Source organism: Cornus florida, unplaced genomic scaffold (assembly GCF_030987335.1).
Source record: "Cornus florida cultivar Cherokee Brave unplaced genomic scaffold, ASM3098733v1 CherokeeBrave_3.0.0_Hap2_Chr11, whole genome shotgun sequence".
NCBI classification, from domain to species: Eukaryota; Viridiplantae; Streptophyta; class Magnoliopsida; order Cornales; family Cornaceae; genus Cornus; species Cornus florida.
The window spans coordinates 130,885,048-130,902,443 of record NW_026775581.1 but is presented as its reverse complement, the minus strand read 5'-3'; the positions used below and the strand labels follow the sequence as shown (position 1 = coordinate 130,902,443).

At 33.5% G+C, this 17,396-nt stretch overlaps 2 protein-coding genes across 2 annotated transcripts in view; both read left to right on the top strand.

Annotated features, from left to right (window-relative positions):
* The first annotated feature begins 1,223 nt into the window (after positions 1-1,223).
* Positions 1,224-5,722, top strand: LOC132284863 (glutamine synthetase cytosolic isozyme 2). The gene is made up of 12 exons (XM_059786995.1): positions 1,224-1,392; positions 2,490-2,529; positions 2,633-2,736; positions 2,909-2,957; positions 3,065-3,171; positions 3,284-3,371; positions 4,027-4,155; positions 4,252-4,326; positions 4,433-4,486; positions 4,698-4,735; positions 4,833-4,992; positions 5,313-5,722. The coding sequence occupies exons 1-12, from the start codon at positions 1,319-1,321 to the stop codon at positions 5,463-5,465; spliced, it is 1,071 nt and encodes a 356-aa protein (XP_059642978.1). The 5' UTR covers positions 1,224-1,318; the 3' UTR covers positions 5,466-5,722.
* A 1,655-nt stretch (positions 5,723-7,377) lies between these two features.
* The window catches only part of LOC132282943 (uncharacterized), a 44,387-nt gene continuing 34,368 nt past the window's right edge, over positions 7,378-17,396 (top strand). The window contains exons 1-5 of the mRNA XM_059784787.1: positions 7,378-7,739; positions 11,031-11,129; positions 12,850-13,040; positions 13,158-13,262; positions 15,782-15,882. Of these exons, the coding sequence (XP_059640770.1) occupies positions 7,643-7,739; positions 11,031-11,129; positions 12,850-13,040; positions 13,158-13,262; positions 15,782-15,882 (593 nt within the window). The 5' untranslated portion in view covers positions 7,378-7,642. The remainder of the gene's footprint in view (positions 7,740-11,030; positions 11,130-12,849; positions 13,041-13,157; positions 13,263-15,781; positions 15,883-17,396) is intronic.

The following is a 17,396-nucleotide window of genomic DNA, read 5'->3' as shown; positions in this document are numbered from 1 at the left end:
TATTTTTCTCAAATTTTAAACTGTTAGTGAATTGATTTTGCCATTATTTGATATAATAACAATGGAAGTGAGAGAATGAGAAAGAGGGGTACAAATGTCGTTTTACATACCAGACAACTTTTTAGTGAGACAAGTAAAAGTTAAAGTGGGTAATAATGTATTTTTACAAGTAAAAAGTGGTACAACACAATTAAAAAATAATTTTTGAAGTGTAAGTGAAAAACAGATCAAACTTTTGTAACTTGAGTGATAGTAATTTTTAGAAGGAATTTTAATATAATATTTGGCAAAACCTGAAAGAATATCAATGAAATTAACCCTAAATTTTATTTAGCATCAATAAATTTTACTTTTGAAAATTTATTCCTCTAAATCACTAAAATTTTTATTTATACCTTTATTAATAATAAGCATAAACAAAATTTTGTAATTATATATTTATTCAAAAATTGATATATAGTCTAAAGTTATGTATATTGCATTATGAGTTTTAATAATAGTTAGTTTAATATAAATTCGATTCAAAATTGTGTGTCGAATTCAGGAAAGCTTTAATACACAACAAATCAAATACTCCGTATTCTATAAATAAAAAAAATTAATAAAATATTAGCTTTAATACACAACAAATTACTCGTGGAGTGAACAAAACCTCAAATTGTAATCTGATTCCTTCCGTGATGGCACATTCAACAATTAATTGAATCACATTAATTAGTGGACTTTGACTAGACCATGCTGCCTTAGATGGTATGAAATTCATTCTTGGAATTAGGATCCAAGTTTGAACTAAACGACTAACATTAATGAATTTCATTTAATAAGATTCTTTAATATATATATATATATATATATCCAAATGAAATCTTGGGAATGGGTTATTTTCCAAAACAATTTTTTTATTATGATTATTTTTTAAAATTATTTTTATTCATTTATTTTTTTAATGTTAGGGTTACTATGGTAGCAGGAGAAATTTTACTACAACTTGATAACTGGCACGGCAGTTAACCGGTTAACGGATCCAAGAACACGGAAGTCCTGACTAGATTCTTTCCACATGTAAATCAATTACCTACCCTCTCCGAACAACCCCGCTTTTAAATTTATTATTTTTCATTAATATTTAATAAATATATACTTAGTAAATCGTACAATAATTTTGAATTGTTTTATATGATCACCACAAAAACCGCACTATATAAGGAACTCCATTACCCCTCTCAGTTATGGTCTCTTCATTCAACCAAATATACAGAGAGAGAGAGAGAGAGAGAGTAATCTGTAGTCTTCCATTTCTCTGTGTTGTGTTTGAGATATGTCTCTGCTTCAAGATCTCCTCAACCTCGACCTCTCCGATGTCACCGACAAGGTGATTGCTGAATACATATGGTGAGTCCCTCTCTCTCTTTCTTTGTTTTGCTCTGTTTTGACTTTCATCTTAATGGGTTTGCTTTCTTTTTACTAGTTGATTTGGCGTTTGTTTCTTAGGTCAACTGCTTTTGTTGTATGTGCAGTGATCTGAGTTTTTGCAGTTTAGATAGTCAATGGTCTGCTTTGTTTTTGTTTTTTTGGTCTTCCTGGTGAGAGATCATTAATGGGTTTATGAGATCTCGATTTTTTTTGGACCTTTCACGTTTATATTTTCATGTTTTATAGTAATCTGTACTCCGATACTCTGATTCCATACAGTTCACCTCATGTGTACCATATATGTGTGTATTTTTGGATTTTTTCCTTTATGATCCACCAGACTTCTTGCCATATCTCATATGGTATCCACCATTGTAAGTCTCCTTTTTTTTTTTTTTTTCCCTTCTGATTTCTCCTACTTATGGTCAACGAGTAATTCACAATATCTTAGTGTTAATTATATATATATATATATATATATATATATATATATATATATATATATTTATTTATATGTAATTCACGATGTGGTTGGTTTTAATTGTTATTGGAGTTCATTGGTTTATGAGATCTTGATTTTGTTTTAACCTTTTTTGGACCTTTCAAGTTTGCATCTTCATTTTCATTCTCCTTTTTGTTATTTTTTATTTGTTATATTTTCATTCGGTTTTATTAGTCAATGGGTAATACTTTTTTTTTTTTTTTTTCCTTCTTTTGTTTGATTCTCTCCTTTGTGCCCACTCAATTTGTTTGCAAGATCTCAAACCGGCGTTCCATTGTTACTTTTTCTCATCTTTATGGTCAATCAGAGTTTTACAATATTCTGATTTTTTATTGTACTTTTTGTTTGCCTTTCCCCTGATTTACCAAATGGTTCTAAGACATTACGTTTCGCAAATTATGTTTATTATTTTTGGATTGAATTTAAATGGTTAGTTGATTTTGAATTCCCTGTTCTTGTTACTGTGTGGAACTCCAATTTGTTAGGGCCCTTATGGGCATAGTTGTATCATTAATGGGTTGTTTTTGTTCTAGTATTTTTTAGTTCTGATTTTAATTTTTAAACCCTTCAACAGGATTGGCGGTTCAGGCATGGATCTCAGAAGCAAAGCTAGGGTAATATTTTTATTAAGCTTAGTGATTTTTGTTATTAGGTTACTGTTCATTTTATTGGTTTGTATGATGATTTGTGATTTATGTGGTTCTCGGTGTTATGCAGACTCTTTCAGGACCTGTTTCCGATCCCAAAGAGCTCCCAAAGTGGAACTACGATGGATCTAGCACGGGCCAAGCCCCAGGGGAAGATAGTGAAGTGATTATCTAGTATGTTATCTTCTGCGGTCTTTTTTTCCCCCTTTTTTCTTACAATTGAACAATCGGCTCTTATATGTCTTGTTATGTTTATAATTTTTATATATCTCTTTTTTGTGCTTTTTAAGCTCTTTTATAAATCTTTAATGTTTGTTCTTTATGCATTGGTGATGAAACAAAATAGTCCCCAAGCAATTTTCAAGGATCCATTCAGGAGGGGCAATAATATTCTAGTGAGTTAAACATCTATTTGCGTTAATTTCTTTGAATTCTTGTCCAATTCTTTAGTTATGTTTTAATTCTTTTGCTGAACATACATTCTCTTTCTTAACTGCTTTAGGTCATGTGTGATGCTTATACTCCTGCTGGTGAGCCAATTCCAACAAACAAGAGGCATAATGCAGCAAAGATTTTCAGTCATCCCGACGTGGTTGCTGAAGAACCCTGGTATAAATTATTTTTAAATCTTCTTTTAAAACTTTATTCTCATTTCTATATGAGTATGTGCTGGGTAAGTTCTTGGGAGTGTAATTCACTTCAAATTTGATCTTTAAAATAGGTATGGCATTGAGCAGGAGTACACGTTGTTGCAGAAAAATGTTAAGTGGCCCATTGGTTGGCCAGTGGGAGGTTTTCCTGGACCCCAGGTAACGTAACACACTAAAGTCACATTATTTTATAATCGTCATTTGAATCACTCAAGTCTTTCATGTTTTTGAAGACTGTTTATTCACCCTATAGGGTCATTTTTTTCTTTAATTATTTATTTTTATTGTATTTTTTTTTTTTTCATCTGGTATAGTGTTTTGTAAGTTTCTGAGTTGGAACATGCTTGACAACCACTTGTTGGTATTGATTAGGAGGAAAATGCATAATGTCATTTTGCTTATGTTTTCTTTTCTTGTAGTTCCCTCCCTCCCTCCCTCTCTCTCCTCCCTTGTAACATTTTATATATTTTTAAGGAATGAATAAAGAAGGTTTACTAATGCAGCCAGCTTCTTTTTAATATATAATATATATTGTTTTATTCAACAAATAATACCAAGTTATAGAGATCTTGAGTAATTGAGAAATGACTCTGCTTTTTATATATATGTGCATTGGTTCACCAAACATTAAATCAGTAACTTCAATTAAAATTCCAAGTTTCATTCCAAAAAGGCGCTCTTAATTAACTGTTTACCTGATAATTCTTTTATACTACTAGTGTTTCTATTTTATGTTATGTGAATATTATGTTTTTTCTTGTGTAAATATTGTCACTATTAAGTGTTTGTGCATGTCCTTTTTATTGCGGCATAGGGACCATACTACTGCGGGATTGGTGGTGACAAAGCCTTTGGACGTGATATTGTTGACTCTCATTACAAGGCCTGCCTTTATGCTGGTATTAACATAAGTGGCATCAATGGAGAAGTCATGCCAGGCCAGGTCAGTAAACATTTTGAGTCGTCTCTTTTAATATGAATTGGCCTTTTGCCATTAGTGGATTATTGTGGAACTTGACTCTTTCTTCGTATTATACAGTGGGAGTTTCAAGTTGGACCTTCTGTTGGCATCTTAGCTGGAGACGAGTTGTGGGTGGCTCGTTACATTCTGGAGGTATTGTATAAAATCCTTACTAATGTTCTTTGTGAAAAATAGACACTGCCTATTATCTGGGATTGAGTCATGTGCTAATAAACTATTTAATGGTTTCTATTGACAGAGGATTACTGAGATTGCTGATGTGGTGCTTTCTTTTGACCCCAAACCTATTCAGGTTAGTTTGTTAGAGTTATTTTTATTTTACATTATTTCAATGTTCTTAATTCCCAAGCAGCGTTATTTTCTTTGTTAAATTGCTAAAACTGATTGAAGCCATATGGGATCTGATTTTAATTCTTGGTTACATAAATTAATTCCCAATGAACTTTAATATCTCTGATTATCATACTAATTTTAGTCATCACCGAATCCTGTTTCACCTGCAGGGTGATTGGAACGGAGCTGGTGCTCACACAAACTACAGGTATTATACGAGCTTGTACCTGGCTGAGGCATTCATATCCTTTTTTTTCCCCCTATCCTTTTTTTTTCCTCCTGACAGTGAGGTTATGATGTTGCAGCACCAAGTCTATGAGGAATGATGGTGGTTATGAAGTCATCAAAAAGGCTATTGAGAAACTTGGTCTGAGGCACAAAGAACATATCGCAGCTTATGGTGAAGGAAACGAACGACGTCTCACTGGAAGACATGAAACAGCTGATATCAACACATTTTTATGGGTAAAGAAATTTTTCTTTATAAATAGTGCAAATATCTTTTAATTTTTAATCGTTGCAAACTTAAGTTGTATCACTTGGAAAAACATTAAACACAACATACTTATTGACAACAAGGGAAAATTCCTTTAAATGAGCTGTTTGAGGGGAATTTTTTTTTCATTGGATTAGTCCATTTTCAATGGTGCAATAAAAAAATTATTCTGAGCCTAGATTGGAGGATAGATTAGCTGTGATCATAATTGTGGTCTCTTATTCGTAATTGGTCTCTAGCTTAATAGTGAACAAATCACACTCATTTGTGCACCCTATGTTGTCAACAGGGGGTTGCAAACCGTGGTGCATCAATTCGTGTTGGCCGAGACACAGAAAAACAGGGCAAAGGGTATTTTGAGGATCGGAGGCCTGCTTCGAATATGGATCCATATGTTGTCACTTCCATGGTTGCAGAGACCACCCTTCTGTGGAAACCATGATTCTGCTGTCATCTACACGCAACCTTGAGACCGCCGCTGTTTCTGGTGACGTTTCATCGTCAGAGTAGTTGAATTGTATCACAGCACAACCCATTTAAGTAGCCTGTTTTATTTTCTACCCGGTGTTTCGCTGTTTATCTTTCTTTGTATTTCAAGTCTTATGGCGAGCTTCCTTGCCTTGTGAGTGGTCCTGACGATGAATAACAGCACATTTACATTGATAACATATTGAAATTAGGGCTGCTTTTTATTGTGTTTATGGGGTGAAAATATTATCATTTCCTGTGTATGTCCTCTTTTTTTATTTTTTATTTTTGTATTTATGCTGAAAATATATCAGATTTGGCTGCTTTCTCTGAAAAGGTCCAATCTCATCCTATGGCATAATGAACTTGGAATCTAAAAGTCACAGGACAAATCCCAGACTTTCGAGTTATTTCCGTTTCAACAATTACAAAGTTTTTTTTTCTTTTTTTTTAAAAAAAAAAAAACTGGAAAGCATCGAAACAGAAGCGTTTGTCAGAAAGTCATTTTCTACAAATCCGGAGCTTTTGCAACTTTGCAAACCAAGATTTTGACAGTATGGGATGTGTACTATGTCACGAGTGTACATTTCATTTGTTCTTTGAAGGCAAAATTAGTTTTGTTGAGAAAACTAGTAACAAGTTACTTGCTGGAAACAAGTTGCTTAATGATTTATCGTAAAATTTAGAACCATCAATCCACACATTATTATTATTATTTGTATATGTCTTGCTAATGTGATTTATAATATATGTTTCTGATGCCAGACAGATGTGCTAGACCTATACCAAAGATTGTGTGTGTTAGGTAAATAAAAAATGTAGATACGTGTGTTAGCTACCGTTGGTCGTTGGGTGTCTTTAGCAATGTAGATACGTGTGTTAGCTACCGTTGGTTGTTGGCTATATTTATGTACTTTGTATATAAATATTTTATATAGGAAGTTCTAAATTAATTTTTTTATAAAGTTGAATGGTATTTGTGGTGGTTGAGAGGGTCTTTTTATAAAGTTGAATGGTATTTGTGGTGGTTGAGAGGGTCCATCTGAATTTTCTAAAGATGATAAAAGAGAGGGAGGGAGCATATTTTATTTTATTTTTATTTTTAACAAAGTTGAATGGTATTTCTGGTGGTCGAGATGATTCATCTTATTTTTCAGAGTAATTTGATTTTTCTAAATACCAAAGCTGTAGTTGTGTAGTACAGTATAACTTTTAGTCCCAAGACAAATGAGTGTCTGATTTTTTTATCAATGAAAAAAAAAAAATCGATTTTTTCAAATAAAAATAACAAATTAATAAATCCATACGTTTGTTATTGAAAAATGAGAGAAGAAAATAATTAGAAAATTATGATTGTGAACTTATCAAAAGCACCTCATGACTATATATATATATATTCTTTAATATTTTGCCTTTCCTTCTAAAGCTATTAAATGGGCTTGATTGCCCTGTAATAAGTTTTAAATTTTATAGTTAATATATAAAAATTCTTATAAAAAAAATAGTTAATATATAAAAATTGAAAACTTTTATAAAAATTCTACATTTTTTTAGGGTTAGTTTCTTCTTCTGCTTCTTCTTTTCTTTCTAGAAAATGTAATTTATAAAAAGACACATTATGGTATTCAACTATTCATTAATATATTTCATACTAAAAATAAGGTAAAATGACTCGCCATATTGCGAAATTAACATATGACATGCCCGCTAGTTTATTAAAAATATCTAAAATATATTAATCGAGTTATCATTTATCAATATAATAATTGATTTTTTTTTTTTTTTAATTCTTTGATTTCTTATAATACTTTTCCACGATGAATTCTGAACATAATTTTCTTATAATGCTTTTCTTAATTCTGTGGTCTCTTTATAATGCTTTGCAGCTTGCAACATTTTCTTTCTTCCAAGGTCTAACCAAACAAAATTACTCCTTATTAAAGAAATGAAAGTGCATAAACAAATTTTCTGCTAATGTTTCACGTGCCTTGCACGTGTTCTTCGGATGGTACTGCAGAAAGATCACCGTGAAGCACAATTTCCTGTGTGGGGTTTAGGGTTTAGAAAGTTGAAGAAAACCAAAGAAATACAAACATCACCACTCTCTCTCTCGCTCTATATGTCATATATATACATATCTGACATACGGCAATGTCTTTCCGACGAGCGGCGGCTGGTTTGCTGAGGAGACTCCGTTTTGAATCTCAAACTGTCACTGCTACTTCTTACGGAAGAACACCCAATGCAGGTAATCCCATGATTGAATTGCACAGTTTTGCCGTGTAAATATTATATATTATATACATATCATGTATGCGTATTTGATCTCATGCAATTTTAATTTGCTTTGACTTGTTGGTTTAATGAGTTTTGAATGGGCAAACATTGTATACTTCAATACTGTTCGTATCAAGAATCTGTTACATTCCATGTTTACGTGGATTAGGTTACGGATAGACGCTGAGAATGGCTGGAAATGAGTCAATTTAGCATCTTGATTCTTGGGCAACATTTGAATGTATAAAATTTAGTCAGAGTTTACAGTATGTAGAAATTTGTATCCTCCAATCTCATATATACAACAAATTATAAAAAATGAACGGGTAACTACTAAGTTGGAATACTTATGTTGATAGATTTTCTCTCGGCTGGTTTACATATATTGTATATATTTATCTATAAATGTACTTATGTATATATGCCCGTGTATATGAAACTCAATGTTTTCATAATTCTGGTGGTTTACAACTGTTGTAATACATTTTGGTTACATTTATTGTAAAAACAACAGTTTGAACTACTCAAAGTCTGGTAATGTCCCGGGAGGTCGTCTGACACCGAATATGTACGTTCCGATATCGATTTTCACATGCAGAATAATTCATTCTTTTTTTGGAAGTAAGATTAATTAAAAAGCCCTCAAAAGGGGAGCACATACCATATACAAGGCCAAGAAGAACAAAATATCTACTATATCCTCAATCTATCCACAAAATGCATGAAATTCACCACAGATTTACAAGTAAACCATATAACTATAAGAATAAAGAACTAAGTACAGAGAATTTAAGCACCCAAATAGGAGTCTCCTCCCCTAAAAGGATTCCTTATTCCTCTCTCCATAAACCCCACTACAACTTATCAGATCCTTTTTTTTTACCTTTGTGTTTATCTAAACATGAAAAATCCCATCAAAATACATGCTGTCCTCCTTGGTAGAATGATGCTAATCAAAGGCATAGGAATTGTGATTTATAGTTTTACAAATAGACTGGTAAAATATAGCGTATTTAATAAAGATTGCAGTTCAAAATGCTGGATTTCCTTCTTTTTATTTTTTACATAAATTGTTTTTTTTCTTCTCAAATTTCAAAAATAATTTAAAGTTGTATTGACTATCGAGAAAGAAATTATGACAGATTATGATTATTATCTTATATTATATTTTGCAAGTATGCCTAACTGATAATTTAAGAGGACCAAAGCATATAAGAAGCAAGGAATGCGAGGCCGTCTAAAATTTAACAAGCACACCACTGTGTTTGTAAGGGGGCTTCACAGCATCTGGTCCCAAAGTAGTGATTTGAATATTCAAGAACTTGCGTCTCTTCCAAAAAGACAGAGGCAGTAGGGTGGAGGTGCGAAGCTTAATTTTCAGTCGAAGTTTTGACGACCCACGTATGTTAAGTCTTCTTGTAGAGTAAACATCGGATGTCCACTATCAATATCTAGTTTAGGATTATTGACCAACAAAAGTAGCAATTCGTCGCTTATCTAGATATTTCAAAATGGGATAAATGGATAATCACATTGATGAAATAGTTTCAAATAACACAATTATACTACAAACTATATTTTTTCACCTTGTTACCTCCTCCTCTGAAGATCCACTCCATCATAAAGCTCTTCCGGCATAGATTCTATGGTTAGTCCAGATTTATTTAGAAGTAAAAGAGAAATTACTTTCTCATTATTTGATTGGGAAGTAGTTTCTCTCCTGTAAACATTAGGATACTCAGCCCTAAAAGAAGCTTTTGGCGCACCTGATGCTTCATCACTCACTGACACTGTATGCTGATTCATAGGATAGGCAGTCTCGCTTCAAACCACAATTTTGATATTTTTAAAAGAAAGCACATTTCTGGGGGAAAAGCTATTTGAAAGGTCGATTTGTATGGTACAAGTATCACAAGATGAACACTAACCACATTCTTTTCTAGTCATCCCCTATGTTGCTACTGTCACCCTTTTCATACTGTATCTAGCCTTCTATCCAGTTCTCCAATGACACTGTCTAATAGGTCTTTGTTCATTGTTCATGGTTGTTATGTGGTAAATTTCTAAACAACACCCCTAAGATAAATGTATCTTGTTTCACCGTACTAAATGATACTTGAACTTTCCACCTCTCTCTACTTACAAAGAAGTTCTTGGCCATTCTTGCTCATGTGATGTGCTGAATAGAGCCATCCAGGTTTCATATATATATCTATATCTATATATATATAATTTTCAGCCATTCTTCTCTCATTAGACTTGTAAACCATATGCTCTTTTTCCTTCTCTCTTCCAGCTTATTTTCTTTACTCTTAAAAGTTATTTTGTTCCATTGATTTCTTTTGCTTATTACGACTGTTCTTTTATTTCATCTTCCTTATGAATTCTCTCTGTCTGTCTGTCTGTCTGTCTATCTCTCTCTCTCTCTCTCTCTCTCTCTCTCTCTCTCCATATATATATATATATATATATATATTCTGGATAGGTAAATACACTCACGCATGTTCCCCCAGTGGGGCTTTAACCATTAACCTCCCCTTTGGGGAGGTGGAGGACATAAGTACATTCAATCTCCCTTGGATATCTTTTCTGGTGATTGTTCCATTCTCTCTCTCTGTGTTTGGTTCTTCTCATTGCTTTGTGGAATGATATAAAAATTAGGTTGCCTCGTGTGAGTATAATATCAGCCACTATTGACATTCATTACACCTCTCTTATCCAATGTTGGTAATGGTCCTTTTTTTTTTTGGTTAGGTAATGGCCTTTTTTTTTACTAGGAAAAAGAATAATGCATCTATACCTAAAAAACTGGGCAAACAATTGTTTACAAGTCAGATATACAAAAAGGGTCAGCCATGAAAGTGTGCGATAGACTTCTCTTTGGGGTTCCTTAGTACTGCAATTATCTTACTAATCTTTCTTCATCTGCAGGACCTTTTGAGTAATAAAGACCTCGATCATTTGATGCAGTAATGATCATCACTATAATTTCGTTTTGCCCCTGAAAAGTGGTCATACTATTCTTAAAGTTGGAAGACTATTTACGTCATTTAGTTCTACTAGTTATGCACTTATGACGTGTACGCCGACATCCCTTTTGTTGACATGTATATTGGTCTTTTCTGGCTGTAATTTTGCATAGATGTCATTAAAATTTGATTAAAGATGCTACTGTGATCATCCATTTCGTTTCAATATCTATGTCTACTGCTGTTTTAAGCAGCAGTTGTTTTATCATGTGCTCATTTAGTGTTGTTTCCAGGTAAATTGAAAATTTCCTGCCATTATCATTCTGGACAATATACTAGGACGAGGCAACGTGTGGACCTTTGTCTGAAGATTTTTCTTTCTGGGCAAGCTGGTATACATTGTTGACTAAGAAGGCTAATTTTGGATTTCTCTTTTTATTTTGGCTGTGCATACTATTCCAGTTTTCTAGCACTTATTATTAGTGCAAAATTACTTCTGAATTATTACTACGTATTAAGTCTGTTTTCAAGTGTTCATTGGTACAGAAATATACAACTTCTACAACTACAAGAAAACTAATATGTTTTCTTTTTCCTCCTTTTTCTGGTAAAGAAGAACCTAGTTATATTATGTGGAAGTCATAGCATAGGATGGGTTATTGGAGTCCTATAAGTATTATGTTTACCAGAATATTTGGCAGTATCTCCAATTATTTATTTATTCTATATTTTGAATAGAAACTATAATTTGATTGATAAGCATTCATGAGGTTGGAAGGGAGAAGCTAATTAGAAAATTTTGGACGTTCTAAAGTTGAGAAGATTATTGGCAAAGAGTTGGATTACATTGTCGAATAAAGGAGACAAGAGCACCAGTTTTTTCTTTTTCATTGACCAACTGGCCATTACAAAATAGTTTGACTATAAGGGGATGGTTTCCATCTCAAAGATAATTTCTCCACACCTGTCCCCAATATTCCAGCTTGTTTACAAAACTTCATAATGGCAACAACTTGAATTGGCCCTCCGTCTGTCTTGTCATATCAGTAAAAATGCCTTCCAAATTAGCAAGCCGATCTGAACTCTGAAGGAACCCGCAGATTAATGTTTATAGTAAATATTGAGACTTCAACAAGCACTTTCTTAGGAATATTGGGAGAGGAGGTGGTAAAAACCTCTTTGTGGAATGTCCACGCTATATGTTCACCTTCATTATTTGAGGCTTTAGATAAATTTTCATGAAAATTGCTTTGTTGTTGTGTGGGTATATGACCCTCATAACTTTCATAGCTTCTAATAAGATAACAATCTCTTGAGGTAAGAGTTGCAGTCTAGTGGTATCTCTTCTATCTCCCAAAGTGGAAGGTAGAGGTCAGAGTGGGTGTGTAATATTTCTTAGGAGCCCCCAAAAAAAGTCATCCCTTAAGGTTGAGGTACTGTGAAATGGATTATTATCAGCTCATCCTAGTCTCAATTTATGGATGTACATTTGTGCTTGATTAATGATATTATTATTGGATTTTTGTCATAAACACATGTACTATCTGATGATATTCACAAAGTGGACTCAAGAGCCTCCAGCAATCTCTGTGGGGCTCCGTCCTGTTGACTAGACATTTATATTGCAAGAACCTTCTTTCCTACAAGTAAATCTTGTTGCTGCCATATTAGGAATTTAGGAGTTTAGGACTTGTAGCTTGGGTTGTGTGGTTAGTCCATTCACAAGACTTATAACTTAGGGCTGTGCATTTTTGTTCATTCTCGAGTATCTATAGGCTATAGCCTGAGATTGTGTGGCTATTGTCAATTAACGAGTATTTCTAATTCAGGACTGTGCAGTTATTATCCATTCTTGAGTACTTTTACCTTGGAGTTGTGTGGCTATTGTCCGTTGACTCCATCCATAAGGGCTCAACCATGGATTGGGGCTATATTGTCCATTCTTGAGGAATTCCTCTCTATGGATGAGCCTTGAAGGAGACACTGAATACCGTTGAGGAAGGTGCCTCTAGAATATGTCAGCTCAGTTGGGAGCAGTTCTCTTTAAGCACATATTAATTCAATATGTAAAATAGCTTTTGTTTAACCATATAATAATAATCATTTCTGCAGCGCTCATTCTTGGGATAAATGCCTGCCCTGTCTTGGCAGAAGATGCTTCAATTGAATTAAGTTCTGAAAATGATTCAAGTGGGGCCAGCATGACTGGCTTACGCAGAATCGAGGATGGTTCCGTGATATCAAATATACATACGTCAAAGTGGAGGGTTTTCACGGATACTGGAAGGGATTTATTCTTGCAGGCAAGCTTTTTGTTCTCTTATTGTTGATTGATTTCTATATATTTTTTTATCTGCTATTGTGCATATTCTTAGTTTCATAAACTCCTGAATTTTCATTTGCGATTCCATTTCTTCTAGGGGAAGCTGGAGGAAGCTGAAAAATTATTCCTGTCCGCTTTACAAGAAGCTAAAGAAGGTTTTGGAGAAAGGGATCCACATGTTGCATCAGCATGCAACAATCTGGTGGGTACAGTGATGCTTTAAAAATAGTTTCATAAAGTTTCTCAATGTAGTTGCCAAATTCTTAAATATTTCTCCGGTAAACGTAATACGACTCTTTGGGATTGCACTTGGGAAATATAAAACCTTTCAAACAATGTCCTCTATGGCAATTTGTTTGGTACGTTTAAGGTTAAGCTAAACACATTTGTTGAAAGGGTGGAATGTTAGCTTATGCATTATATAGATTTGATAAGTAGCCTATGATATGTTAATATAAAATGCAGTTATATTTGCTAAGGATCTTTTAAATGATGTGAAATTTAATTTTTTTTTTCTTCATTTTTTTTGTCAATATGCTTTTGTTTACTTGAGTTTCTCTCCTCTCTCTCTCTCTCTCTATACATACATACATACATACATACATATAATATATATATGAAAAGTTGGGGTTAGAATTATTTTACTTAATCTGATTGTTTTGATTCAAAACCAAACCGGCCCCCCCCTCCCCCTCTCTCTCCCCCTCTCCCATATCTTATGGGAAATGTGCTATAATCTTTTTTGAGGATAACCCCCTTTTTAGCTATTTAGTTTATTGTCTTGTTTCAACTAAATGATAGAAAGATCTACTTGAGTGCTGAAAGAAATCAAAGTTCAACTCCTGCATCATTTGCTTGGGCTGAACTATGTGGTTGCACAGAGCTAGTATTGCTCTCCTGCATGATTCATCTGTTCTGTGTTAATTATCTTGAGTTGTTCATAGAGAGTTTGGATATAGTTGTATTTTCTGATGCATGGTTGGACGGAATCAATAGTCCTTCTCTTCCTGTTGCAGGATGCTGGGCAAAATTTGCTTATGATACCTTCTCCTTTTTGAGTAATATGTTTGGTTCTGCTATTTGTTGGTACTTGGTACTGCCTCCTCATATGCCTCCAGAAGATTACCATGGATGTTTTTCCTGCTCTGACACCATGTGCTTCACTCCAATGACAATCTGTCCTGTGTCATTCTTATTTTCTTGGGAGGTTGTAAAAGACAATTTCAGATCAGAGTTATTAAAGGTTGAAGACATGATAAGGAGATAAGGAGCTAAGGTCTCCTAGAATTTAGCGCAAGGCACAAAATAAGACGCTTGTTTGAGTAATGTCAGGATCACGTGTTATGAAAATATATGGTGAAATTACTCACAATTGAAACAATTCAAAATAAGCAACACAAACTTGCCAGAAATTTTAAAAAGGAAAATTTTCAGCATACTAATCAAGAGGGTTAGCTAAATCAATCTACAAGTATTCTTTCAATTTGCTAATACATTCAATTATAGCAGATGTAATAATTGAAGTCTACAAACATATATATTTTATATATTATCTGATATTCAGATTCAAGTACTAGACATACAAGTAGTCAACCATAATTGTATACATCCGATTGGCAAATGTTTGATACGATATTAAGTATGTCAATCAATGGGCATTTAAACAAAATTGAATGATTGAAAAACAATCATACTTTTTTTAGGTTTGCAGTCTACTGAAACATGTGCCCTTGTGGTTTTTATATGTGCCAGACTAAAGGGGCCTTGCATTTCATGGAATTAGGTGCTATGTTTGAGCCTCGTGGCTTCCTGGGGCTAGGCATACCATGATATGATACAAAGTTCGTCAACCAATGAGCTTTTGAAAAAATTGAATGATTGAAAAACAAAGACATTTTTCCCAAGTTTAGAATCTCCTAAAAAGTGTGCCAAATTGAAGGGTGTCCCGCATTTTATAGAATTAAGCGCTATAGTTGAGCCTTGACAAGTTTGGGGCTTTTCGTGTCTGGGCATGCCTTTAACTATTGTTTTATAGATTATTCATTGTCCACTCTCGCGTCAAATAACTTAATATGTTGACATTCATGCAACACAAATGTTTGACCCAATGAACAATGGTAAGGAAAAAAAAGAAGCGAAAAACAAGGTAAAAGGGTGGCATAAGATTCAATTTAGTTCATGTAATTTAATTGTGAATTCTTTTTTACATTTTCTGAAGCTTTCCGAACTTAATCATCTTTACATAATTCTGAAGGTTGCAATTTTTGTTATTTTTTGTTTTTCCTTTTTTTTTTATTTTTATTTTTTTTTTTTATAATTGTTTTAACTTCTGAGTGTATTAACCATCATATGAATATATCAAGTTTTGTTGTTCCACTGGTACCATATCTGAAACTGAAATTTAAAAAAACCATTCAGTGGTGGCATAAGACTCTCTGATGTAGCACTCTCAAAAATTAAATTCTTTGTCCAATTTTGAGGTGTTTGGATCATTTGCCATACTTACGACTCCTACTATGGTTCTACATGTATAAAATGAGCCATCAATTAAACTGTTACAAATTGCAGAATTTACTTTACATAGGGATCTGCAATCTTTATCAGTGGTCTATTATTGAGCACGATAAAAGAATAAGTATCCATTATCAAAGAAGTCCTTATTCACTATATCTTATGCAGTACTTTGTAAAAGGTATTCTGATCTATGACTGTTGTTTGCAGGCGGAGCTGTACAGAGTTAAAAGGGCATTTGACAAAGCGGAACCATTGTATTTAGATGCCATTAAAATACTTGAGGAATCACTTGGACAAGATGATATACGGTACAGAATAATTTTATGCTGTCTGAATGTGTTATCTAATTATATACATCAGTCTTCATTAAATTTGAGTTAAATGTTGATTGACGGTCATAAATGTATAATGGCGGGAGATATAAGATAATGGCTAGATAAGTAACCTATTTATAGCCTTCTCAATTTTATGTCATGGTGCATGTTTAGATTTGACTTTCACATCCCTTTTTCTCTTATGTAAATTTATAGATCTGTAATTGATTAACATCATCACCATCCTTGGAACATTGTTGATTAATTGGATGTATTGTGGCTCTTTTATGACCCCAAGATGAGTGTATGATGTGAAATTTTGCTAATTTGGGGGGAGGGGTTAAATTTGGAAATCTGAGGAAGAATAGGAATTGATCTGAAAAGATCTAGAACTACTTGTTAAACTTGGTGCACTGGTTATGAAGTCCCTAGATCAAATTCCTAAGGTTCTTCTAATTTTCTTTCATTCTTTACAATTTCCTACAGACCACAGAAAGTTGTTCTAATTTTCTTCATTCTAAGGGTGATAAGAGCTGAATTATTGTAATTGTCTCAGTTATCCCCAAGACAAAATAGAATTTTCAATTAATAGTCTGTGCTTTTCTTTGGACTTTGAGGTTGTCTCCATTTTAGGATACTGTTGAGATTGGTCTAATTGTCCTTCTAGCTTCTGTTTTTAATTGTATGCGCGGGAGAAAGTCAATATTACCCAAAGCTATTTCTAGTGCCTTTATGACTCTAATTCCAAAAAAGGATCATTGTGTATCTTTTCTTTTGGCTAGTACATCAATTGTGATTAATGCTTAGTGTTTATGTATGCATCTTTCATATTTGTTGAGTAATATATGTTGAATCAAGTTTATGTTGGACCTACAAATGGAGTGCTCAAGGCCATAAATGAAGACTACTAGGATAAATTGACCTTATATGCATCATATCCTGCTTCAGATTGTTAAGTTTACATCTATCGAACAGTTGACTCGAATTAAGAGGAGGGTTGCATTTTGTAGCTGGTGTCAAATGTAGAACCTATCGGCAGATATCTGTGACATATAATTTTTTTTGGTATCATACCCAAAATTGACTTGAATCTCTTCTAATCTCATAGGTATTTAAAGTTCCATTTGTTTGGCACGTTGGGGTCTTGCTAAAGTAGTGATTTGATTGGAAGGGATACATTGAAACTTGCAGTTTGGCAGCTGCATTGGCTTTGGCTACCTTAAATATTTAGCATAATTCTAAATCATTGAGGTGCAGGTCCTTTGTTTGAATGTCTTTGTAATATACTGTTTGCTTTCTATTGATTTTTCCTATAGACCATTTTTGTCAGCCTTCATTTTTCTTATTTGAGTCCCAGTTTGCTTTTGTAGAAAGCTTTGTTCCCTTGCATTACCAGTTTACCACTATAAAATCATCTAAGTTGAATAATTTTTTTCTTTCTTAGTTGGTACTCACACATACATGCCTCCACTGAGGCTCGAACCCCTAACCCCTAGGCCCCCTGTTGG